This window comes from Capricornis sumatraensis, chromosome 14 (assembly GCF_032405125.1).
Source record: "Capricornis sumatraensis isolate serow.1 chromosome 14, serow.2, whole genome shotgun sequence".
In the NCBI taxonomy this organism is placed as follows: Eukaryota; Metazoa; Chordata; class Mammalia; order Artiodactyla; family Bovidae; genus Capricornis; species Capricornis sumatraensis.
In genome coordinates, this window is record NC_091082.1 from 62,955,331 (window position 1) to 62,981,751 (window position 26,421).

The 26,421-nt window shown below is 35.0% G+C and overlaps 2 protein-coding genes across 3 annotated transcripts in view; both read left to right on the forward strand.

Moving 5' to 3' along the window:
- RABGAP1L (RAB GTPase activating protein 1 like) overlaps positions 1-26,421 on the forward strand; it is a 721,006-nt gene that overhangs the window by 261,227 nt on the left and 433,358 nt on the right. The window lies entirely within an intron of this gene.
- GPR52 (G protein-coupled receptor 52) lies at positions 18,584-19,669 on the forward strand. Its single transcript, XM_068986571.1, has one exon. The coding sequence runs from the start codon at positions 18,584-18,586 to the stop codon at positions 19,667-19,669; it is 1,086 nt and encodes a 361-aa protein (XP_068842672.1).

Genomic DNA, 26,421 nt, shown 5'->3' on the forward strand with positions numbered 1-26,421 from the left:
AAACTTTCTCTCTTTTCAGAAACAGGAAAAAAATTATTTTGGGATATGTAGGCCAAAGGCAAATCTGAGAAATAAGCATCCTTGTTCCTAAAGGAAAGTCACTTCAGTTTATAAGAAAAGATGCATTTGACCAAAACCAGAGGATTTCAAAAAGAAAGCATTGGTATAGTAGGCTTTCAAGAAGTATGATGAATGAATAAAAATGTGTGTCTACGTTTTTGTGGCCTTCCTAGAATAAAGGATTTATCTTTTTCTTTTTGACCCACTGCCAAAGAGAGATTGTTAAGGTTTCTGTGTTCAGTAGTAGTGGCCTAGAGCAGGATGTGCTTATGGTGTGAAAGTAATAACCTCTATGTGTCTTCCTCTCAAACTTCATGCCCTTTGAATAAGTAGAGATACTGGCTCATAGTTTAACTTCTGCTGTTTTTGCATTCTCAACCTGTTCAGTTCAGTCGCTCAGTTGTGTCTAACTCTTTGTGACCCCAAGGACTGCAACATGCCAGGCTTCCCTGTCCATCACCAACTCCCGGAGTTCACCCAAACTCACGTCCATCGAGTTGGTGATGCCATCCAGCCATCTCATCCTCGGTCGTCCCCTTCTCCTCCTGCCCCCAATCCCTCCCAGCATCAGAGTCTTTTCCAATGAGTCAACTCTTCGCATGAGGTGGCCAAAGTACTGGAGTTTCAGCTTTAGCATTATTCCTTCCAAAGAACACCCAGGACTGATCTCCTTTAGGATGGACTGGTTGGATCTCCTTGCAGTCCAAGGGACTCTCAAGAGTCTTCTCCAACACCACAGTTCAAAAGCATCAATTCTTCGGCGCTCAGCTTTCTTCACAGTCCAACTCTCACATCCATACATGACCACAGGAAAAACCATAGCCTTGACTAGACGGACCTTTGTTGGTAAAGTAATGTCTCTGCTTTTGAATATGCTATCTAGGTTAGTCATAACTTTCCTTCCAAGGAGTAAGCATCTTTTAATTTCATGGCTGCAGTCACCATCTGCAGTGATTTTGGGGCCCCCCCAAATAAAATCTGACCCTGTTTCCACGGTTTCCGTATCTATTTCCCATGAAGTAATGCGACCAGATGCCATGTTCCTAGTTTTCTGAATGTTAAGCTTTAAGCCAAATTTTCCCTCTCCTGTTTCACTTTCATCAAGAGGCTTTTTAGTTCCTCTTCACTTTCTGCATGTAGCTTACTTAGATTCATGTCCATCAAGTCGGTGATGCCGTCCAACTATCTCATCCTCTGTCATCCCCTTCTCCTCCTGTCTTCAGTCTTTCCCAGCATGAGGGTCTTTTCCAGTGAGTCAGTTCTTCGCATCAGGTAGCCAAAGTATTGGAGTTTCAGCTTCATCATCAGTCCTTCCAATGAATATTCAGGACTGATTTCTCCAACTAATAAACTGCAGATTTAGCCTTCATTTATTTCCTGAAGTCCATGTCATTTCTGTGTTCCTTCAGTTATTAAACTCTTTTTGATAGTGGTAAAATATACATTTTACTGACTTCTAGAAATGTTTTATCATATACTTTTCAGACTTTAAGTCATCTCAGTCAAGTGTACTCAACCATGTTTTAAATAAATAATAACTATTTTAGATCAAAATTTCTGGAAAAAGGTGCTGACTAATGTAAACCATATTCAAGACACTATCGAAGGGAATGGCAACCCGCTCTAGTATTCCTGCCTAGAAAATTCCATGGACAGAGGAGCCTGGAAAGCTACAGTCCATGTGGTTGCAAAGAGTCAGACACGACTGAGCAACCAACAGAAAATCTTGAAATCATACTCTTTGTGAAGTGTGTTACTGTTACTCTGAAATAAAAACAGGAATAAATTCCAGACTTGATTACATTACATTGGCATATATATTATCATTTATGGCACACTTTTATGTTCTATCTGTGCCCATGATTATTGCTTTATTGGCATTATTATTGTTATAAAATTGTGGTATACAATGGAATGCAAGCTTTTGTGAAATTAAAATAAGCCAACAATAGGATTATGATTTAACATTTAGAACAGAATGGTTACATCATCCTTGTTGGTCAGTGTATGCAAATAATAGGGGAATTTCCACCTTTCCCCCCTTTTTTCTTTTTTTCTGTTTCAGTTGGTAAGGGACATTGTTACATACTGAGTATTATGTGAGATGCTTAGGTTATCAGCCACAGCATTAGGAATCTTTTTGTCATGCTGAGGTTTTTCATTTGAATTTGTTACGGCATTTGCTGTAAATAGGATTTGACCTGTATAATCAAGATATACTGTAGTGTGTTATTTCTTATTAGTAGTTTTTTTTGGCTTTCATGTCTACAGTCTTTGTGTTCCAGCCCATGCTTATTATATTCTTAATAGGCAATGTTTGGATGTAAAAATTTCAAGGCTCTCAAGATCTCTTAAAAAAGGATCTAGTGTTTTTTGTGCGTGCTTCATATGTTAAGTATGTCACTTTATAAATGAGATATGTTAGGCATTTGGGACTGGGAGGAGTCAAGGGGTTTCCTTTACATCATGCAGTACATAAGTGAACTAAAACTTTCTTCTCTCATTTCCAATAGCATTTGACTAAGACATGAAGCGCATTCACAATACTGTGTTCAGAATTCTCCACAGAGTTGAATTCTTGTGAAAAGCCCCCCAAATATAAGGAGCAAATTAGACGTATCCTAAAATTTTTTATTTTTAATAGATTAGGTAAGTAAATAAAGCAAAATGGAAGCAAGCACTTTAGTCTATTTGTCCTTTTCACAGTTTTATGTTAATGGTGGGGTGTAGGCCACTGTTTTCCGTAAATATAGTTAATCCTCATGTTCCCTAGTAATTGACATTTTCCTCTTGATACTGCTCATGTTAGTTAAACTCATTTTATGCAAAGTTGAAATTGATAAATGTAAAGACATTCCATAAATATTGGGTAAATTGTCTTTTCCAAAACTTTTCTAATACCCACTTTGTGTGCAGCAAAAACCTTAATTGTAGTAGTACCATTCCATACATCTAGTTTATTAGAAAGTTCAAAGGGTTAGAATTATATTTATAATTAAGTTTCATCTCCTTAGAGGGAGGAAACTTTATTGGTGGAATAACATTTATTATTGTAATTGTTATTGCTTGAAAGGTTTAATTTTACTGTACATTGCAATCACTTATCCACCATCATTCTCATGAAGTTCTATAAAGAATACTTTGTATTTAATACCTTTGCTCTTAAATAACACCAATAATTTCATTTTCCTTTGGGGCATATAGCTGTTTCCAGCCTACTCAGTGTCATGTCAGGGCATAAAATCATCTTGACGGAAAGTTCTAAATTATAAATAGTCTCATAATGACATTCAGCTTGGGCGATACATTTATAAAAGGAGTTATTAAGGAAAATGTCATTCTAATCCATTACTATAACTAGAATCCTTCACACTTTTGCAGCCATCTTTTGGTACAAAAATTTGGTAAGATTTGCATATGTAAGCATTTAAACAGGATTATTAAATTGATAAATTTAAAGACATAAAAGAGATGTTGGATAAATGCTTTCCTGAAATTTTCTAAAACTTTTCTATCACAAATACATCTTAATCATGTTTTCTCCCTGTCGCGATCACTGAAAGACTGGAGTATTAAGACTCCAAGATGTTGATATTATTCAGATAGCATACGCACAGGAAGTATATTGATAAAAGAAAAATATATAGTCAAAATGTATATGAGAAAAGAAAAAAGAATCAGGTTGATTTATCTCATTGTTATAAGCAACTTCAGAATATTGGGTATTGAGTAAAATTCTGTAAACACTTTTTTCTAGTGTAAATGTTGATTATTAATTACTTAGGATTAGTGTTCTGACTTCTAAATACCCAGTTAATTCTACCCTACTGGCACATTTAAATCTTACAAGAATCTACTTTTAATCCAAAGCATAGTTTTGTTTAAACGAAACTACATTTTTTCAAAAAATTTGTAACTTTTAAATAACTGTATTTTATAAATCATCTTTATATTTTATACTGCTTGTGTATCAGGCCATTTCAGCACCTGAAAATAGGAATAGTTAAGAGACAGTGAACGGGAAAACCAGAGGGTTGTAGCATTTGTAATGTGAGTTCATGTTTGTACAGCTACACTTTACAAGGTTAACCTTGTTACACTTGTCACCATAAACATCTGAAGCATTGCTGAGTTGAAGCTGGCTTTGTGAAGGTGTCAGTGTTAGATTAATAGGACATTTAATCATACACACACACTGTGTGTGTGCTCAGTGGTAAAGAATCTGCCTGCCAATGCAGGAGACTCAGGTTTGATCCCCAGGTTGGTAAGATCCCCTGGAGAAGGAGATGGCAATCCACTCTAGTATTCTTGTCTGGGAAATCTCATGGACAGAAGAGCCTGGCAGGCTATAGTCAATGAGGTCTCAAAGAGTTGGACATGACTTTGTGACGAAGAAACAACAAAATACATGACTCTGTGACTAAAAAACAACAAAATATATAAATAAATCCATACATACATATGTGTGTGTAATGAATGTCTATAAATACATAGCCATTCATTTTACTTAAAAGTCCTATCCCTCAGCTCAGGAATTTGTAAACATTGTTGCTTGGTGCTACTTAGGGGGCCCCAAATTACCCAACCACCTTGCTGATCCCTACTTCAATCTTCTAATTCAGTTTTTAATCACATCATCTTCTTTGATCTGAAATCCTTCTCAGTAGAGACATTTTCTTACAAGCTTCTGCCAGTTTAGCAACATTTATTCCTCTTTTAGTCATGTCTTGAAAACAGTGTAATAGGTTTATTCTTCTCTTTCTCAGTTTCTGTCTCTTAAAAGTGATTTCTGTCAGAGGTTCAGTATTCTGAGATGTTCTCTATGCTACCTAATCACTTTAGCCACTTAGCTTTGATACTGCCTGGTGAAAAATTAAGTTGTGCTGGAAAATACAGGTCAATTCGTTAGATTTCTCGTTTTCCTCATTCCCCCATAACATGACTCAAGGATATGAGACCGTATAATGTTTTTAGCTTTCTTTTGAAAAGTGTTATATGGACAAGTTTAAGCTACCATAATTTCTGATATTTTAAGAGAATTCTGCCGTTTGTTCTAGATTAAAATTAGTTGCTCAGTTGTGTCCAACTCTTTGCAACCCCATGGACTGTTTGCAACCTGCTAGATTAGACTCCACACTTATAAAATAATTTTTATGTTGATATTTAGCAAGAGGGGAATGCAAGTCAATTAATTTGATTTATTTAGAAAATACTACTACCTAAGGATGGAGAAGGAAATGGCAACCCACTCCAGTACTCTTGCCTGGAAAATCCCATGGACGGAGGAGCCTGGTGTCCATGGGGTCACAAACAGTTGGACACGACTGAGCGACTTCACTCACTCATTACCTAAGGAAAAGGCAACCCACTCCAATATTCTTGCCTTGGAAATCCCATGGACAGAGGAGCCTGGCGGGCTATAGACCACGGGGTCACAAACAGTCTGATATGACTGAGCAACTAACACTTTCTGTAATATGCCAGGCACTGTGCTTGCCACTCAGAGTAACAGTGGTGAAAGATATTTTCAGAGGAGCTTATAACCTAGTGAAGAAGATGGTTAAATATACTTAACCTGTTTTTGGTTGGTGAATTAAATTGACAAGTAAATAATTTTTTGTTCCTACAACAGAATCTTAATGACCTTAATACATCCCTGGTCTAAGGGTTTTCATTTCACTCCTTTCTGTGAACTTTTTCTCTTTCATCATATTTTTAATGTGACCTTGAGTAAACCATAAAATATATTTATAAAGTCAGCAATAATGTCTGTTGATAAAGCATTTTGAGATCTTTGGGGGTGGGGAGTTCTGGATCAACAGAAATACTATCCTTTCAACAAACTTGTTCTGAGTATATATGATTGAAGCACTGTGTGCCAGGCTTAAAGAAAAATAAGATGATAGAGTAGGTCTAGGAGCTGAAAGTACAGTGTATCAGATGGAAATATATATCACATTGTATTTCCAGAATATTCATTTTGAAGACTATGCCACACCATTTCATGGGGAGAGAAGTCCTCAACAGTCCTCTTCTACCAGTGTTGACGATAAATATCATTTCATTATTACCTCAATATGAACCATATGTGATATAAAATTAAGTATAAACTCTTTATACTTTTATTTCTGATGACCATAATAAATCTAACAGAAACAAGCTGTAAAATCAATAAAAATGCACACTTACCATATTAATTTAATGTTACTGATGAGGTTATTTTCCTGAAACTAACTGTTGGTCACAGTGTGCATGTGATCCTGACAGTTATAGTATGGATTTTCTTTGAGTTTGCCATGCTTATGGGGCCATGTGCCCTCAGATGACTCAGTTTTCCCAACACACTTTTCTGACCCACTGGAAAGCTTCCTTGTACAGTGTGGTGTTAGGTCATGTAACCTTTGTTTGGTATATCATTTACATATTAAACCTATTTATGTTCTGATTTCTCAGCCTGCACAAATTAAGAACTACTTGGCTCCAAAACAGTGGTAAACACTTCGACAAATGTTGGCACCAGTATTGTATAACAGTACTTCATTATGAGATAGCCATCAGATTATCAGAATCTACTTCTAGTAAAGCCTTTAAGATTTTTGTGGAAGTAAAAACTGAAAATTAAAAGATATTATTGAATACTCATGGGATCCAAAAGATAACTCTCAAAGATTTGTTGGACTCCTGTTTGAGAAATATTATAAAATGTGTAATTTATACATACACATAGACTATATATTTGGCATAAATGAATAGAAATCTAACAACTGTTATACAAGTCATAATACAGGCACGGTGTGGATATAAATCACTACATTTTTAAATCAAGTTAACTGTTGAATGATATATTTTGTACGTACAATCTAAGCACTTAATACAACTCTGTGACTTTAAATTAGTTTTTCTTCTTGGTGTTTTTGAGTGTTTGTATCTTTTTCATAAAAATTATAAAAATAAGATTTTGTTGGATGATACTAATAAACATGGATTCAGAATAAAGCAAGTTATTGCAAATCATTCATATAAGGGATGATATCATTTATTTTTAGTAAAAAGCAATAGAATTGTATTGGCCTCAGGATCAAAATAGTACCAGTCATCACTAGTCATTCTCTTTACTGGGTAAGGTAGATAAGGAAATGTTTGTGTGTGTGTGTGTGCACGCGCGCGCGGCGTGCGTGTGTGTATCATATGTAACAGGAGGCTTTACTAATCCGCAGTCACACCAACAATCCCTTTCTAGGTCTAAGATATTCCTGTTTCCCACTGAGCCAAGTCTGAACTTCTCAAGTCTTCATCAGTAGCTCACAAGATAAATCACTGCTTGTTTAAAAATTAAGCTGATGCTTTTAGGGTGAAAATACTAAAATGCAGATGGATACAAATAAAACAAGGGAATCAAGAAGTCTATTCCCAGCCAATTCTCTTCAGTCCATAAATGCTGGAGAGATGTTCTGCTTTTAGCACCAAACGTTACTGTATTTGTTACCTGTATCTTGGTCATTAGTTATCAGAAAGGAACATACAAAGCTATGAAAATTAAGATGTGTTTTGATTTAAGCATATAAATCTACAGTTTTAATTTCTTAATCTGAGCTTCTCTGAGAACAAACAAGAAATTCATGTTACTTCGTGGTTTAAATTCTTCAAGGATCCTACCACTGATGAGAGGACCGTTATGAATTTTCTCTTGATAATTTCATTATATTCCGTCATTGCACTTTATGTTTCAGTGGTGGCGACTTGTTTTAGTTCTTCTGTGCTATACTGTGAACTCTATGAAGAAAAGTCCTAGAACCTGCGTAATACCAAGTACGCAGTAGGACTTCAATAAATTTTTAAATTAATTGAGCTAATTGAGTAAAAGTTTCCTGCACTTTCAGTGTTTTCTAGAGCAGAACAGTGAAGCCTAGAGGTTAGAAATGAGTTAGAAAATCAGAAACTCCAGGTTTTGTGCCAACTCTGTATAGTTGAATTCAATTCAACACGCATTTATTGAGTAATCATTTTCTGCTGTTCATGAAGTTTGGTAACTCGTATGGTTAGCAAAGCCACTGTTTAATATGTGTAGAATAGTGAGAGAAATGTAAGGAATATAAGAAATACTTCAACTATTATGCCTAAGTCTGTGTGTGTGTGTTTAATTTGGACTCCAGAGACAACTTGTAAAGACAAGAGCATGACTACTTCAAATTTTCTTTTGAAAACTGAGTCATAGATGTTGCATTTCAAGCCAAGTAAAGGTTTGATTATTTTATACTTCATGGCTTTTTAAAATTCCAGTTGCTATAACAACTTTGATATTTCTTTATTATTTTTAGCACTTCAGTTGCCATAACAATAAGATATCTTAAAAAATAGCAATTTTCTTTTATAAGGAAAAAATCTCTTTCAATTAAAAATGAATTTGAATCAACATTTCTTTCCTATAATGTGAACCCATTATTTAAAATGAAATTGTGCTGTTCTATTTTCATATAATTTTAACAGACTTTCTCCAGAAATGTTTTAAGGTTTAACTTTTCCTTCTATGTTTTTATTGTACAAAAATTAAAGGGAGGTGACTGTATTGAACCCATTCTGAGAGATAATATTAATACTTGATGGAATTTCATTGATATAAAAATTAAATTTCCAAATTTGTTGTTATACAAAGTAATCAAAGAACATGAATGATTGATAGCTCTTCTGTGAATGTTGTAAGAAAGGTTGGAATTTCCTTTTTTCCTATGTTATTTTTCAGTGTATTTATTATGTCTATTGCCATACTAAAATAGGCACCACTTTACTTACCTGGAAGTAACTGACAGTGCAGACCTGAGCTATGACACTTTATTCATAGAGCAGTACTTCTGTTTACTGTTGGAGGAAAAAATGTTTATAAGCTTAGTTTCTGATATTTAATCCTCTAGAAAATTAAAGACAGCAAGTTAAAAGAGGAAGGAAGAATACTGCTATATTTATGTATAAAAATAGGGATCTATGTATTCTTTTCTGTGCAAATAGAGTCAGAAAATATAGGGATGCATATATACAATTTAGTCTCTTATAGGTACCTAATTGCTCGTAAAAATTAAATAAGTTTCTCTTGATTCAGTATACATGTATATTGAATCCAAATTTTGACTTGTGTTATGAGATAGCACTCTAATTGACATTACCAGTGATGATCCCAGCCTACTAGGCAAAAATTAAAGTATGTTCAGAATTCTCAATTTATTAATAAGAAGGCAGAGAAGTGGATGATCCATCTTATAAAGATTTAAATGTAAAATTGGATAAAGTAAAACAAAGTTTAAAAAATTAAAAAAGAAATATTTATCTAGGAATTGCAGGATTCTTGTAACTGAGATTTTTATGGATCAGGGTTTGGTAATTTTTATATTACTGTGTTGCTAATCACATGAATTTTCTAAGATGTGTGGTCAGGTTCAGATAATATATTTTTAATGTATATTATATTTTAAGGTCTATTTAATGTATATGTTAAAAATATATTCTTTAAAAGGATTGTTGAGAGAGATGGCAACTCAAGAGAAAAGTGAGAGTATTGTTTTTAATTCTGTAATCTCAACAGGTTACTGTGGGCATGGTTTCTTAAGGAGAAATGACTAAACAAAAAGCCTGTTTATAGTGAAGAATGTTTAACTTCATTATCAGTGAGAATTGAGTGAACTACCCTTATGTGCTTTTTCAGGTTTACTTTAATTCCTAATTTTCATAACCGACTTTAAAAAAGTTAACTATTATCTCAGTTTTACATATGGTTACATATGGAAACTGAGATATATGAAGAAAATGATGTAGCTAAGGCCTTACAGCTATTAAGTGCTGTAGCCAGTGTGAACCCAAATCTGGCTGATTCTAAAGCCTATATTTTCTTCTCTAACTCACAGTCTTCAAACTAAATAGATGTTTATTAAAAATAATAACATAACTTGGAGAAATGTGAGGGAAGATCATACTGTATATGGTTGTATTTTATTGCTCTGCATACTGCTTTTGACCAAGTAATTTGATTTTAATTATATATTTGAGCGTTCTCCCCACTGAGTTAAGCATGCACATAAATTAGTATTTTGTTTGTCCATTTTCCTTTGTGACTGACTATGAATAATGGATTGTCGCGAAGGTTTTGCTTTCTCAGCCAGCTGTCTTAGACCCTGGCTAGCTAAGGCAGTCTCAGAGTGTTGTTAACTGGCATTTAATAAGAAGCCTCTTCTCACTCAGTGTCTCACTTGCATCTGGACTGTTGTGTCTATGAGTGCAAACAGTGAGCAGTGAGTCAGGGATAGTGATTGAGAGTGTGTGAAAGTAGACACGGGCTGAATGTACTTATTCTGTTCAGCAGTTTCTGTTCTTTCAGACATTTCAGTAGCCTATTTATTCTTAATGGGACATTGCTTCAGAGAATTCTGGTGTTTTTCTTTTTCAACATCAATGTATATGATTTCCTGGCAGTGCCTTTAAATGCACTCAAGTAATTTAGGTCTCTAATTTGATGGCTTTGCACCAAAATGGGAGCACTTGAAAAAAGCAAGTGTAATCATCTTTATCATTCTCTTCAGCTATAACTTACATACACAGTAAACACACACACACATACACACCTCTCTTACACAGCAGCCATGTTCTTATTTCTTTCATCAGAGTTTTTCCTGTTGCAGAACTTCATTGTATGGGCATTTTGGGACTCTATTCTTTTAAGTCATCTGTTTGCTTATCTTTATGCCAATCTTAATTATTGTGACTTTATAATAAGTTTTGAAATCAAGTTGTGCCAGTCCTCCACATTTTTTTCTAATCTTTCCCTTCGATTGTTTTTGCTGTCCTAGGTCCGTTGTGTTTATATATAAATTTTAGAATCAACTTCTTAGTTCTACCAAAAACCTTCTTGGATTTGAATTGGAATAGCAATACATCTGTAGATCAGTTTGAGAAAAATTAATATTTGTAACAATATTGAGTTTTCTAATTTGTAAATATTATATCTCTTCCATTTACTTAGGACCTTTTAACATTTTTTCAGTGACATTTTGTAGTTTTTAGGGTAGAGGACACACATGTCTTTTATTAAGTTTATTAATATTTTCTGTATTTTGATACTGTTGTAAATAGCTTATTGTTTTAAAATTTCATTTACTGTTCCAGGTGTATAGAAATGCAGTGATTTTTGTATATTAATTGTTTCTGAAAAAATTTATTCATTAGTTCTGATGGACTTTTGGGGTAGATTTTTGGGGGGTCTTTCTTTTATATATATATATGACTTTCCTGGTGGCTCAGACGGAAAGCGTCTGTCTACAGTGTGGGAGACCTGGGTTCAATCCCTGGGTCAGGAAGTTCCCTGGAGAAGGAAATGGCAACCCACTCCAGTACTCTTGCCTAGAAAATCCCATGGATGGAGGAGCCTGGTGTCCATGGGGTCGCAAAGAGTTGGGCACGACTGAGCGACTTCACTTTCTTATATATACAGTCATGTCTTTCTTTTCCTTTATCACTAAACTATTTGTCATGCCTGTTGTACTGGTCGAGACTTCCAGAATATTGTGTATGGATGTGGTGAGAGCAGACGTCTTTGCCTTGTTTCCAGTTTTAAAAGGAAAGCATTTACTCTTCCACTACTAAGCATTATGTTAGCCGTGGTCTTTCCCATATAGTGTCTTTGTCAGTTTGAGGAAATTTTTTTCTGTATTACCACTAACATTTGTTAAATATTTTTAATAGCTAATAACTTGCCTCATAATAAATGAACTTAATCTATAAGCTTGTTTTCTGTTCTTGAAGGGTCGCAGAATCAGTGGATTCTAAGATGTCCCACTTTATATTCATTTTTTTTTCTCTTGGTGCTTAGACTAAGTTGCTTTGATACTACATTTGATAGTACATTTAAAATACATTTATACTATATTTTGAAGCATTTTTTTATTCTTAAAATGATGATAATCATTATCTCTCGCTAGATAGGATTTTTCAAAGTGGCAGTCAAGTATGCGTATTGAATTGGATTTAGGTAGAGGTATAGATGAATAATGGGCTTCTCTGATAGCTCAGCTGGTAAAGAATCAGTCTGCAATGCAGGAGATCCTGGTTCGATTGCTGGGTCAGGAGGATCCGCTGGAGAAGGGATTGGCTACCCATTCCAGTCTTCTGGCCTGGAGAATTCCATGGACTGTATATGGTTTCTTTCAAACCACAATGCTTTGAAAAGAGGCCTCTCTAGTCCATGGGGTTGCAAAGAGTCAGACTCTACTGAACAACTTTAATAAATAAATAAATGAATAATATTTCCCTTAATTTGAATATATTAGGAAGGATGGATTATATATATATATGAATTAACTAAAAAAAACCATAATGTCATAATCAGCAGCAGGTACAAATATCCTGTGGCAAGTAGGGAACATAGTAAATATGTGTGGGATGAGGAAAGGGTGGAGTGGAGGCACGTAGAGCCAGTTTGGTGGTGGTGGTGATGCTGGTTTAATCACTAAGTCATGTCCGACTCTTGCGACCCAATGGGCTGAGGCTCTCCAGGCTCCTCCGTTTATAGCATTTTCCAGGGAAGAATACTGGAGTGGGTTGCCATTTCCTTCTCTAGTAGCCTAATTAGCTAATCCTAAATAATAGAAAAGAGAAGTTAGATTGAATAGATATACAGAGATCAGATTTTGTAGGACCTGTTAGGGCAGTATGAAATGGCTGAAGCTTTTTCAGTGAGCACGGTATCATCTAGTTTGCATTTTGAAAAGAATATTTTGTCTGTTTTGCCCATAGTGGTTTGAAAAGAGGCCACAGACCACTTGGGAAGACCAGATTGAAAGCCTCTGTAGTAGTCCACACACATGATGATGGCTAGCTGGCTTAGGGTAGTGACAGTGGAGAAAATTTAATAGGTGGGGAGGAACAGTTGAAGACATAAGTAAATTCTGAGTCCATACACCTTTTTGTATCTTTTAAAAATAAGCTTAAAAAAACTTTACATTATCTTCTGTTCCCCCCCCCCCAACAGTATTGGTTTTGCATTTCTCCTTGATAATCATTGCCTACTGTTTATGCAGTTTACCACCAGTGGCTAATGCTTCTCTCTTCTTTTGCTGTTTAACCCTTATTGAGTTGTTGCTTGAGTTGCTTAGATGTCTAATGAAATATTGATTCATATTTGAATTTTATATGTGCAAAGGTTGAACGTATAAAACATATATAAGGTCTGAATGAAAAATTAAACATCTGTGATGTATCATCTCAAGAAGTTCTAACTTTTAGCTGTTAGAGGTAATTCTGTAGTAATCCCAAATAGTGATTCCTCTTAGTTATTTCCCAGCCAGTGTTCATAAGTTGAAAGGAGAGGGGGGTGGTTGACAATGACTAATAAGAATGGCAGTAATAAAACATCTAATGACCCTTAAAATGAAGAGAATTATGCATAATATAAAAACAGAGCGCTTTATGTAATGAGCTGTGTAAATAAATGCTATTAGTGCTGTTGTTATTAGAGCTTCACTTTATAAATTAGTTTCTGTTATAATCAGTTCAGAAAAAAAGAATAGAAGGGAAGGAAAGTGAGGGGCCAGTAGTAAGAGTCAGTCTCAGGAAAGAAGAAACTTACCTTGTCAGAACTCCGGAAGCTGGTTTTTTTGAAGTTGGTAGAAGAAAAGAAGGAAGCTTGGTGGGTCAAATCTATTGCTCCTTGAACTCTCCCTCCCATATAATCATATACCTTTGAATGCATGTACAGCTAGGGATTATTTCTATTTTTCTTAGATGTAAGTCTCTACCAGTGATTATTTATTGGAAATAAATGGGTCAAAGTGATCTAGTATTTGAATATCTGTAAGTGACATTTTGGTCATTTCTCTGATTTTTAAAAAATAGTATTCAAAACTTGAAAAATAATGTATAGTGTATACTTTTAAAATGATTTTTTAAAGTTTTTTTTTAGATGAGGCCACTTTAATAATTAGTAATGTTTTATTTCTCAGTGTTTTTGTCAGAAACCTTCGTATTTAACTCTTTATGTGAAATGTAGGACGTGTCTACAGTCATGAATATTTATCATCTATAATTTTTATTTTGAATGTTTATTATTATTGTGAAAGAAAGTTTTAGTTAAGCCGAATCTTGTTTGATTTTAATGTTTTTATGTGTCCCTAAAAGTCAAAATCGGAGAAGGCAATGGCATCCTACTCCAGTTACTCTTGCCTGGAAAATCCCATGGATGCAAAAGCCTGGTAGGCTACAGTCCATGGGGTCACGAAGAGTCGGACATGACCGAGCGACCTCACTTTTCATTTGCATGCATTGGAGAAGGAAATGGCAACCCACTCCAGTATTCTTGCCTGGAGAATCCCAGGGACGGCAGAGCCTGGTGGGCTGTCGTCTATGGGGTCGCATAGCATCGGACACAACTGAGGCAACTTAGCGGCAGCAGCAGCAGCAAAAGTCAAAATGCTTCCCTGTAAAATAGAACTTTTCTAGCCTTTTGTATTAATTTCTCATTTAAATGCTTTCTTCTGCAATCACCCTCTGTGTTTTTTCAGCCTTTTAACTTTCTTGAGGCTTTCAGTGACTAGGTCAGCGATCTATCTCTCTTGGTAAATGTCACATTGCACTTGAAAGTATGTGGGTTATTTTCAAATAGCTTTTGATATTGGTTTCTAACATAATTCCACAGAGACAACAGAATAGACTTTGTATAATTGCAGTACCTTTAGACCATGAAATTTTTGCACCTTGTTTTATGTCCCTAGGTATGTTCCAGTGTCTTCTGGTTTATCGTCTATGGGAACTCTTTTACCTTGCTATTGTGTGAAAATTGTATATATCTTAATTATGTTGAATAGGTTCGTACTGCATTTCAGATCTACTATATACTTCTGCTTTTTAATTTCTTCTGTTAATTTTTGATAGTTTGATATTGAAATGCCAATTAAAAATTTAATTTATCTACTTTAAAAATGGTTGTAATATAGAGTAGAACTGTATGTGACTTTTTTCTGTCTTTTCCAAGTCTCTGGTAAAGGTGTTGTCATACTTTCATAATTTAAAAATATTTACAAAATCTATTTTCAAATCTCAGCATGGTATTCTTTCTAAGATTGTTATTCTAACTTATTTTATAAATTTTTCTGGTAATGAGAAATGTGGTTTCTTAATTTCACCTAACCTCATGAAGATTTTAGCAATGATATGGTCTTCCTGAAAGTTAGTTAAAAATTAAGGAAAAAATAGGGTGCTGTGGTTTCGAAATCATTTTTTGAAATCCGAAAATAATTGTTCTTAGACATTTTCTCAATAGCTGCTCTAAGTGGAAAACAGAGAGAATGAGGGAGGGGTTCATCAAAATGGTTTTAAGAATGACAGTTTTGACCTGTGTACTTCCTAGTTTCATGACTGTTAAGCAAATTACACTTACTTTCTCTAGGTACCAACTCTCTTCCTTTGGAAGATGATAATGATGGGTGTCCACTTCATATGGATTTAGCATTTTTACTGAGAAAAAAATGTAAAGCATATAGCATAATGTTTGGCACATAGAATATGCTCTACATGTTGGTTATCCGTTTTCATTTTAAATTTCCTGATTCAATTCTGAAATAATGTATAAATGAATTCTAAATCACTTTTAAGAAAGTTGCTGACCTTGTAAGAAATTTTTTTTAAATTGGGAATGTTTGTCTATAGTAAGTTAAAATAAGTGGAAATGGTTTTAAACATCCATTATATAAATGAGCTTATAAGTTAGCTTTCCTCTGACTAGGGTATGAGTAGCTCAAGAAATATATGAAAAAGTTCTTTGACTCTTCAATTCTTTTTTCTACTAGGATAAAAAGTGAACTAAGCAGTCATTCTGTTTATTTCTAATGTCTACTCTCCTGAGGTCATATTTGACCTTAAATAGCCCAGCAAGTAGATTTTAGTGTAGAGGTATTAGTTCCAATGCTTTGTACAGTTAAATACATCGGATTCGGCAGTTTAGTGTGGGTGTGGCAGAGGTTGGAAAGATTATAAAGTAACTTCTATTAATCAAAATATAATATATTTTAGAGAATAAAAATAGTTGCTCTGTCACTTGAGTTCATGAAGACTTAGATGATTTTTAATAATTAATAAGTTTTTTCTGCCAATGAGCATTAGATTACTGCTGACTTTTTAGTGTCATAGTACCTTGTGGTAGTTTCTCTACAGGGTTTAAAGGTGCATCCTAGAGTCTTTTTCCTGTCCTGCTAATAGAAAATAATCTTTACACATGCTATAAGGACAATACCTCTAGAAATTCATACACGTCATTAATATGTTATAAGGATCGGTCAGTTCCATTGTCTTCTTTTGTCAATCTTGATCGGAGCTTGCCGAGTTTAAGTCTATAAGCCTGCATGTGCCTGGCAACTGTTACCTAGTGACAGTTTCTGCTGCAGTGGCCATTGGCTGTGCTGTTGATTGGGGCAGGAGGACCGAGTCACCTTTCTGATGGTGAGTTCTTCTGCATCAGCTCAGGGTGAGGAGGAGGAGGAGCAGGGCTTCGGCTCAGGTGCAGGCAGTGATACTGAGAGACTGTGAAGAATATACTGACAGCATCTCGGTAACTACATCACAGTAAATTGGACTTCTGAATCAAGCAGCCCAGCCTAGCAGCTGATAAAGAGTGAATGTAGGTGAGAAGCATTGTTTTATTCCTGTAACAAAAGAACTATTTTGTGATAAGTGAAACTAGGAACGTACAAGGAGGAATATCCTGTGGATATTATTATGAAAGAAGAAAGACTTCCCTGAATGACCTGGTGGTGCACAAGAAAATAACTTTGAGAAGAATGCTTTCTTTTAAGCTCCTGCATTGTTCCTGAAGGAAATGTTTTTATTTCTAATGCATGTTATTTCTTCAAAAGGTATGATATCAAAGACTGGCAGGAGACTCTCTGAAATGCCTGTACTTTAAAAAAGACTTTTGACAAATGCTAACCTGATATCAGAATGACCTTGGAAGCCTTTTGGATGGATTCTATCCTGCCAATCTTTCAGTATTTCAAACTCTAGGATTTAAACTCATCTCGATGCTTTAGAAGTATTTTAAAACAAGAACATCTTATAACCTACCTAATGGCCCCTGTACTAATTGAGCACTTGCTCAAAATAGAGTACAGAAATAGAAGAGACATTTTCTTAACATATGGCTGCTATAGAACTGCAAATATAACAGACAAGGTAATATTTTACTTTGAAAAGATTTAGTCGAAGTAATGATTTAATGTATTAATCATTTAAAGAAAACAGAAAAGATACAGCAATATAGACTATTAAGCCTACTGGAAATACCTAAATAATAAATAATGGCAGCATTTCTAGTCAGAAGTTCAGAGCATATAGGAAAGTTTCTATTGTCTAAATTTTATATATATTTACTTATATTTGTGAGAGATAGGTGTGGTTGCAAAGGTGAGAAATAACTTTGAGCTATATATTTTATGATCATGCTCCATTATAAGGAAGGTGGCATATCAGATAATGAAGGTTATTTTCAGTTACTGATGCTGAAATTAATAGCAAAAATGATTTTTTTTCCTTTTGAAAAGGAAAAGATATGAATTACAGTGCTGGTGGTAGCATCATTAACTGTAATGTACTAAAACTGTTTTCATCTGAATGCTTAAAAAAATGCATGCAGAATTAAAACTTCAGAAGTTTGTTTTTCTATTATGTCAGTGTTGACCCATTGTGTATTATCTTCCTTATTGGAAGTATGCTTTTTTTCTTCCTCTCATGAGAGTTATAGGGCAGTCTGGAGTCTGTTACCACTCTTCTGCTCCTTTGTGCCCAATAGAGATGAATCTTTTAGAATTAATCTTGTTGGAGAAGGAGATTCTTAGCTTTTGAGATAAAAGAGAGAGAAATGGATCATAAAGTTGACCCACCAGCATCAAACCCTGAACTGAGCCAAAAGACACTATTTAGCCCAATGAACTTTTTCTTAGGTTTCCAACCAAATTTGTGATTTTAATTAAGTTCTAAAATTTGAATCCATTTCTCCTGACAGATGAAACAGGAAGCCTGAGACTGTTTAAGACTTTTTTTTTCCTCCTCGTTCTTCCTAGTTGATCCCTAAGAAACTACCTTTCTGAAGAGAACTAATGGCCCACAAGAGCTTTTCTTTCCTTGGCAATTGCTTTTTCCCTTTTACAGATTTAATTTTTCATAGTGCAAGATATTATTAAGAAGTCCATTTTCTCTAGAAGTGCCTTGTGTCTGCAAAAAGTTGTTTGAAAGCATCGGAGGAAGCTAATTGGTGACCTGTTTTTCACCTCCTTTCTAGCTTATTCCTCTTCCTTCCCCCTCAAAGCCGAGGTGTGTTACTGCTGCACCGAGGCTGATGAAGAGACTTGAGTACTCCCCGGGATGCTCAGCTGTGACAGAAGCACTGCCACTGTCTGCTGAAGCTGACACTGAGACCCTCATGGGCAGAGTTTAGCAGATGCTAGGCAGGGCACCTGCTTGCTATAGCTAGAGCTGCAGGTCCTTTTAATTCCAAGCCATGAATGATTCCAGGTGGACTGAATGGAGGATCCTGAACACAAGCAGTGGCATTTTGAATGTGTCTGAACGTCACTCCTGCCCACTTGGATTTGGCCACTACAGTGCGGTGGACATATGCATCTTCGAGACAGTTGTCATTGTCTTGCTGACATTTCTCATCATTGCTGGGAATTTAACGGTCATCTTTGTTTTTCATTGTGCTCCACTCTTACACCACTATACGACCAGCTATTTTATTCAAACAATGGCATATGCTGATCTTTTTGTTGGAGTTAGCTGCTTGGTTCCTACTCTGTCACTTCTCCACTACTCCACAGGTATCCACGAGTCGCTGACTTGCCAGGTTTTTGGATATATCATCTCAGTACTGAAAAGTGTTTCTATGGCATGTCTGGCTTGCATCAGTGTGGATCGCTATCTTGCCATCACCAAGCCGCTGTCCTACAATCAACTGGTCACCCCATGTCGCCTGAGAATTTGCATTATTTTAATCTGGATCTACTCTTGTCTGATTTTCTTGCCTTCCTTTTTTGGCTGGGGGAAACCTGGTTACCACGGTGACATTTTTGAGTGGTGTGCCACCTCTTGGCTCACCAGTGCCTATTTTACCGGCTTTATTGTTTGTTTACTTTATGCCCCTGCTGCCTTAGTTGTCTGCTTCACTTACTTCCACATTTTCAAAATTTGCCGGCAGCACACCAAAGAGATAAATGACCGGAGGGCCCGATTCCCGAGCCATGAAGCGGCTGCCTCCGGAGAGGCTGGGCATAGCCCTGATCGTCGCTACGCCATGGTTTTGTTTCGGATAACCAGTGTGTTTTACATGCTGTGGCTCCCTTATATCATCTACTTTCTTCTAGAAAGCTCCCGGGTCTTGGACAATCCAACATTGTCCTTCCTAACCACCTGGCTGGCTATAAGTAATAGTTTTTGTAACTGTGTTATATACAGCCTCTCCAACAGTGTTTTCCGGCTAGGCCTCCGAAGACTGTCTGAGACAATGTGTACATCTTGTATGTGTGTCAAGGATAAGGAAGCACGAGACCCCAAACCTAGGAAACGGGCTAATTCGTGCTCCATTTGAAGAAGACTCCACAGTAAATCACATGTAATCTGACAGTAGTTTTAGATTGTATTCTTGCTTCATCTGGAAATTTGCCACTAGAGAAATATTTACTTGAATAGTTGACTCTGAGAGGAAGGGACTAAAAGTTTCTTTTTTTTTTTTTTCTTTTTCATGGAAAACAAAAAAAACCTAAAGATATATAGAGGGTAATCTCATGAGAGAATTGTAGTGTGTGAGTATAAATATGCAGTACTAGGAAAAGGGAAGCTCTGAGGATGGAAAAGTGCCTCAGATCTTCCACAGGGCATGAGCGAAGCCCCTGGCGTCTTGTCTCTCTCTCTCTTTCTGACTGGACTCTCTCCTCTGTCTCTGCCTGTCATTCTTTCTTTCTGTCTCTCTCACTCTCTTCTGTGTTTGTGGAATTACTTACATAAATTGCCCTTTATAGAAAAATGCTACATATTATATATGTGGTAAAGTATAACCTTTTGCATCAAAGTGTACTTCTAAACTCACTAATCTGCAGTCCCTAAAAGGTCCCTCCATGGAGGATGCATAGAAAGCATTATATTTTATTACCTGCCACACAACCCTTTTGCTTGTGTTTTTATATCTGTAGCACAAATTTCTGCAGTGAAGAAACAGTTTTTTTGTTTGTTTCTTCTGGGTAAATGTATGCTCCCTCCTCCTTACTAACAGCCTGCTATTATTTTTCCTCCATTTTTCTTTATCTGCATCCTTTGCTACCTTAAGCCAGAAGTGTCTTAGCTAATGAAAGAATCTATTATATAAAAGTCATAATGTTGAATGGCTTATTCCTTCTAAAAAAGTATTCTATATATTGTTTAAGATATTGTGTTAAGTATTTTTTAATGGCTTTGGGAAACATTTTTATTTGGTTTCTTTTGAAATAATACATGTGCCCAAAGTGGTGTCCTTTCTGGGGGGGCCTATAGTTAAGCTTTGTTTTTCTTTTTGATAATTCACAATGCAAATGCACTCACCCAGAAGTGGGGTATTGCTCTTAAAGCCACTCAGTGTGTTCCACCTTTTTTCTGTAAAGAGTAAAATATTAGCCTTTTTATGTTAGGTCTGCAAAGCTTACTGTTGTGGTCCACTAATTATTTGTATGATAATGCATTTGCACATACTATATTTTTTACAACAAAGAACATGTAAATTACATTATGTGATCTGTGCCTAATGTCTTCTTAGCACACTATATAGATCAGTGTTGCTTAAATCGTCAACATTGGACAAAAATATATAAAAACTTCTTTTAATAGAAAAATATTTTGTTAGTTGTTGATTAGATATTTCTATTAGACCCCTTCCTAGTGACGCTGAGAATAAAATATACTTAATTATCAAATAACAGGTAAGAACTGTCAATATTTTCTTTTGTAATGATCTGTTTTCCCAGTCAAGAGATTAACTTAACTTATTTTTTTGTGTGCTATATGCAGTTGTATAATAAATTGTCAGGGGTTTAGATGTAGCAAAATGGCATTTGGAAAATTAATAGTGAAACAGGTATAAGTGCTAAAACATCTAAATCTTTTTTTTTTGTTTTACCATAAGTTTCCTGCCAGATAGATATTTTAAAATATATATCAAACTACTGAGTGTTCTCAGCATTTTTGATTATTTTATGAAATGCATATAGTGAAATGTGCCTATGACTCTTCAAATTGGAAGCCAACAATGTTTGCACACTGGTGGTTTGACTTAGGAGGTCCTTTAGTAAAAGAAATATCATTGTTTTATTGAACTCATGTATATTTTTAAACATGTAAGAAAGGTTTAAAATAAAGAATAAAACAGTATTCTACATATTCAAAATCAGACTTTGGTTCAGTTGCTTCAGTTTAATAAAACATTTAGAATAACGGGTTACCGTTGGGAAATCAAAAATTTATTTCACATTTTTGTGGTTTGGATTGTTTACATTGATTCTCATTCTGTTTGCCAGTGACATCTTGGATAAGTTGAAAGGTGCCTTCTGAGTTCAGACCAGTTTAAGGAAGATAAAGTTTGAAGAAACATAATACAAACTTTCAAGTTGACTGATATAAATAGAACCTTCAATGTTGTGCATGTTATTTGGGAATCAGATCTTGATTCCTTTAGTTTGGTATGTAAGTATAGTTAGAAAAGACTTCATACATTTTCTGTACAAAAAACCTGAGGCTGTGTTTGTGGCATTTTTTCTTTTTTGCTTTTCCTCATGCTAGTTAATAATTATATGCCAGGCACTGTGAAGTTTTACGTATGTGATAACTTTTAATTCTCACTGCAACCCTTGGAGATAGCTACTGTCTTTATTCCCATACTAAAGATGGGGAAGCCAAAGAAAAGTGATTTATCCAAGGTCGGTCTCTCGGTTAGTGGTAGAGGTTCGTCCACAGTCACATAACTATTTTGCTAGCCTGCCTTTTACCCCCAAAGCCTTCAAACCTTGTACCTCTGTCTTTACCTTTTCTCTGCAAAGCTTGTTTGAGTTCTTTTTTTTTCCCCTCACCTAAATCTTTGTTTCAGTTCTTTCCTTGTGATATCTTTTTCCTTGCTCTTAAAACTCTCTTTTATTAAAGTAGCAATCTGATAAGCCCACACTTACCAGTTTAGTCTTTAATCAAACTGAAACCCTGAGACACGACATTCCCTTGATAGTCCTTTTGTTCATTTCTGTTAAGTTTTCATTGCATATCTTTTCCAAGTCTCTATAAATTTCTTTGATGATTTTTTTGAAGATAAAGGGTGGAGAAGGAAAGCTCTGTTATAGGCTGAAAGGAAAGCCTCTAGAAGGCGAGTCCTTGGTTTAGATTCTTCACTTATTTTAATGTTTTGTGGGCAATGCCACGATAAGCCATTTAACTTCCTTTTGATTTAATATGTGTTTTGTAATAAGATAATATTTATTTTGAAACTACTCTGCCTTTTTAAGATGAATATGTTTTCAGAATGGAAAGCATAACCATCATTCTTACCACTATGCTGTATTCTGTGGCAATTATCCAATTTGGTTATAGATGGCAGCCAAACAGTAATGCCATAGTCTATTTCCAAAGGTTCTATTATCTGTGGAGTTGTTTCTAAAGTTATATAGTGTCATAAGGCTTTGTAACCTACGAGTTTGTGAAGCCTGGACTGAAACCGGAGCCCTCATAAGCTGTTTAGCCCTAGGTAAGATACTAAATGTTCCAAGTCTTCAGTTTTCTCATCTGGATCAGAAAGATCCAGAGACTTGTACCTTCCTAGTAGGCTGGATTTCAAGATTAAATGAGATAAAGCAGTCTCTGTATTCAGCATGGCTCCTGACACATACAAAGTGTTCAAATTGTGGTAGCTGCTGTTTTATTGTCTTTGTGGCTGCCATATTTATTGCTACCACAAGTTAAAGATTACTGTTTCTGATAAGGAAGTTGTATTTTATAACAATTTAGAGTTACATAAACTGGCATTTTTTATTTTTTTGGCCAAATCTGTTAAACTTGAATTTGGCCTGAACCCAGGCTTCCCTCATAGCTCAGGTGGTAAAGAATCTGCCTGCAGCACAGGAGACCCGGGTCTGATTCCTGGGTCGGGAAGGTCTCCTGGAGAAGGAAATGGCAACCCACTCCAGTTTTCTTGCCTGAAGAATCCCGTGGACAGAGGAACCTGGCTGCTTCAGTTGATGGGGTCACAAGAGTCGGACATGACTTAATGACTAAACCACTAGATTTTTTTAAATGTAGAAAGCTTCCTTAATTTCTGAAAGGTCTTTTCCCAGGAATAGTTCATGAAGACATCATTGGAGATGAAAGGTATCCAGCAAGCAGACGATGAAACGAGACAGGATGACTCTGAGATTAACCTACATCCCTGGTGGCTTAGCTGGTAAAGAATGTGCCTACAATGTGGGAGATCTGGGTTTGATCCCTGGGTTGGAAAGATCTCCTGGAGAAAGAAATGGCAGCCTGCTGCAGTATTCTTGCCTGGAGAATTCCATTGACAGGGAGCCTGGCGGGCTACAGTCCATAGGGTCACAAAAGAGTTGGACACGACTGAGTGACTAACACTTTACTGAATGTAGTAAATACAAAAATTGTATTAGTTATATATTTAATACAACATACTTAAACATTTTTCTTTCATCAGATTGGCAATAGTAGGAAAGCACTGTTGAGGAGTACCTGAGTTGTTCCCTTTGTATCATTCATTATATAAAATTAGAAATAAAGTTGTTGCCTTAAATTAAATGACATTCCTCTGTCTCTCCCTACCCTGGAAGGTAATCATTAGATGTGAAAAAAATACAAATGTGTGATAAACAGAGGAAATTAAGATGTGGGGAATTTGCTTGTGTAATGTACTGGGCATAGCATCCTTTCTGTCCAGGAAGGACCATCATAGTGCACAGGAGCCTCTGTTACTGAGTTGATGCTCTGTTCTGATGTGTAGGTCCAACAGTTGCTCCTTTCTCTGAGTAAAACTTTAAGATTAGGAAGGATGTATAGAAAGTTGCATAATCAACAACCAATATGTGGACATTGAGGAAAAATGATTTGAAGAGACAAAATAATCTTCCTTTCAGTGTTTCTTATAAATGTAAGTTTTATCCAGTGCTAGTTTTGCTCTATAATTTAAAATATTTTAACTTTATTTAATAGTGTAACCAGTTCTTTTAAAATATTAAAAGTGATGTGATTAGGTTTTCCTTCTTTATTAATATTCTGTTTAAAAATTTTTTATAGTAACCTTTTACTTCTTTTGTAATTGGAAAATTCTCTTGTTAAGTGTGCTGTTTAAAAACTATTTTGATGTTTCACAGTAGTTTTGTTGATTTTACAGGTAACATTGGCAAATTTTGTCTCAATACAATTTTCTTTTGAAGACAGTTTATATAGTTTCTGACTTGTATAATATTTGTTATTACATGTAAAATTTTCAGAGACATTGATGCCTTTCTGTTTGTCATATTAGATGTTCTTGATATAATTTCGCTTCAGCACAATCATTTTTAAGTGTTATTTGCTGAATATAAAATGTATCTCTGTTACCTACCACATTTTTTTAATGCACCATTTTTTTAAAAATGCACCATTTAAAAAAAATGCACCATTAGTGCATTTTAAAATGCATTTTTCACATCTTTACATAACAGAAGGATGACCTTGCATTAGGGAAGTAGAGTCCAGCTTATGTGTTAGCTGCCTGTTTCACAGATAGGCAAGATTCTGTTTTTAGCCCCCTAGTCCCCAAAGGTCACATCTGTAACTTTTTAATGATAACTTTTATTTTATTTTCACATATGATTCCCTATTAAGGTGAAGAAAATCAGAGTAATAAATTCAGCTGGAGATTGTTATGTCTGATGGGTGTTTAAGGCACATGTGATATCAATATCTTCACTATCATAAATGGGATCAAATTAACTTTGGAGATTGTAAAATTTCAAAATATGCAGGTGATAAGTATCAAGAAGAAACATAATGCATAGTGATAGAATTTATTGGATGGAATTATTTCCTTAAATTCTAAAAATTCCCCAAATGCTCCTTTTTGCAAAATAAATCACATTTCTCTTTGAGTTTAGAAATCTGACTCCAATTTTATTTTATGTTTTCTACTTAAGCAAGTGGAAATGATGTTGATGCTGGTTAAAACTACTCAAATATACTCTATAAATTCAAAGTGATGACATTATTTTCAGTGGAAGGCCCACACATTAAAAAAAAATCAAGTACAAAGTTATATATTCTGTCCTTTAAAATTCAAAGTGTATCTTTGAATGCAGTGCAGACTGTAGCAAGAAATGACCTGTGCATTTGTCTGAGGTTATGCCTGACAGGAACAACTGTTCATATATATACTCTGTGTAACATACAGTTTTAAAACATTTACTTATATTCCTAATAAAGTCTGAAGTTTAAAATAGGTATTTTAGAGTATACATTTTATAATAATAAATAGCCTCTTCACAATTATTTCATTTACTCCTCCACAGGTTTTGTGATTAAAAATGGTATTTGTAAAATTGATACTATAAATGATAGGTTTTGCCAAGGTTAAAAGATAATTTGTGAGCAATTGGTTAAAAATATCCTAAAGTTCTTGTTTTAATATTTTAACAAGTTAAATTGTATTTGGGTTTTTCTTGTGATTATTTTGGCAAGAAAAAGTTTCAAAATTCTCTCTTTAGAATTCCTTGCCAATTACAAATTACAATTTCTTATTTGAAAGAAAACAGCTTCTGTGTAATGTATATCTAGGTTTTTGTGAAATGTTCTTGCCATAACTTAGATTTTCAAATTTAAGAAAAATTACAAATAAATCTGCATTTAACTTCTTGCTCTCCAAGATCTCAAAAGATTACTTGATTTTTAGGTATATTTACTTGGAGATAACCGTGGAAAAGTACATTTTGAAGATTTATATTTAGAATGTATTATTATTAAATGGGTTTTGTAATGGCTTCTGTTATTTCAGTCATCAGCACGACTTATCAGCTCTATCTTCTCAGTTTCTATATGTGATTTAATACTTAAAATTGAACAAAAAATTTAAATTTATTAGAGGGCTATACCTTGATATATGTTTATAGATTTTGAAGTCCAGAACATCTTGTGGTAGCTTTTATTTATGGGACAAGATAAAAAGGTCTGTGGATGTGGATATAGGTGTATTTGTTATAATGCTTAAAAATCATGTTTGACTCTTTTGCAACCCCATTGACTGTAGCTCACCAGACTCCTTTGTCCATGGGAATCCCAGGGGAGAATACTGGAGTG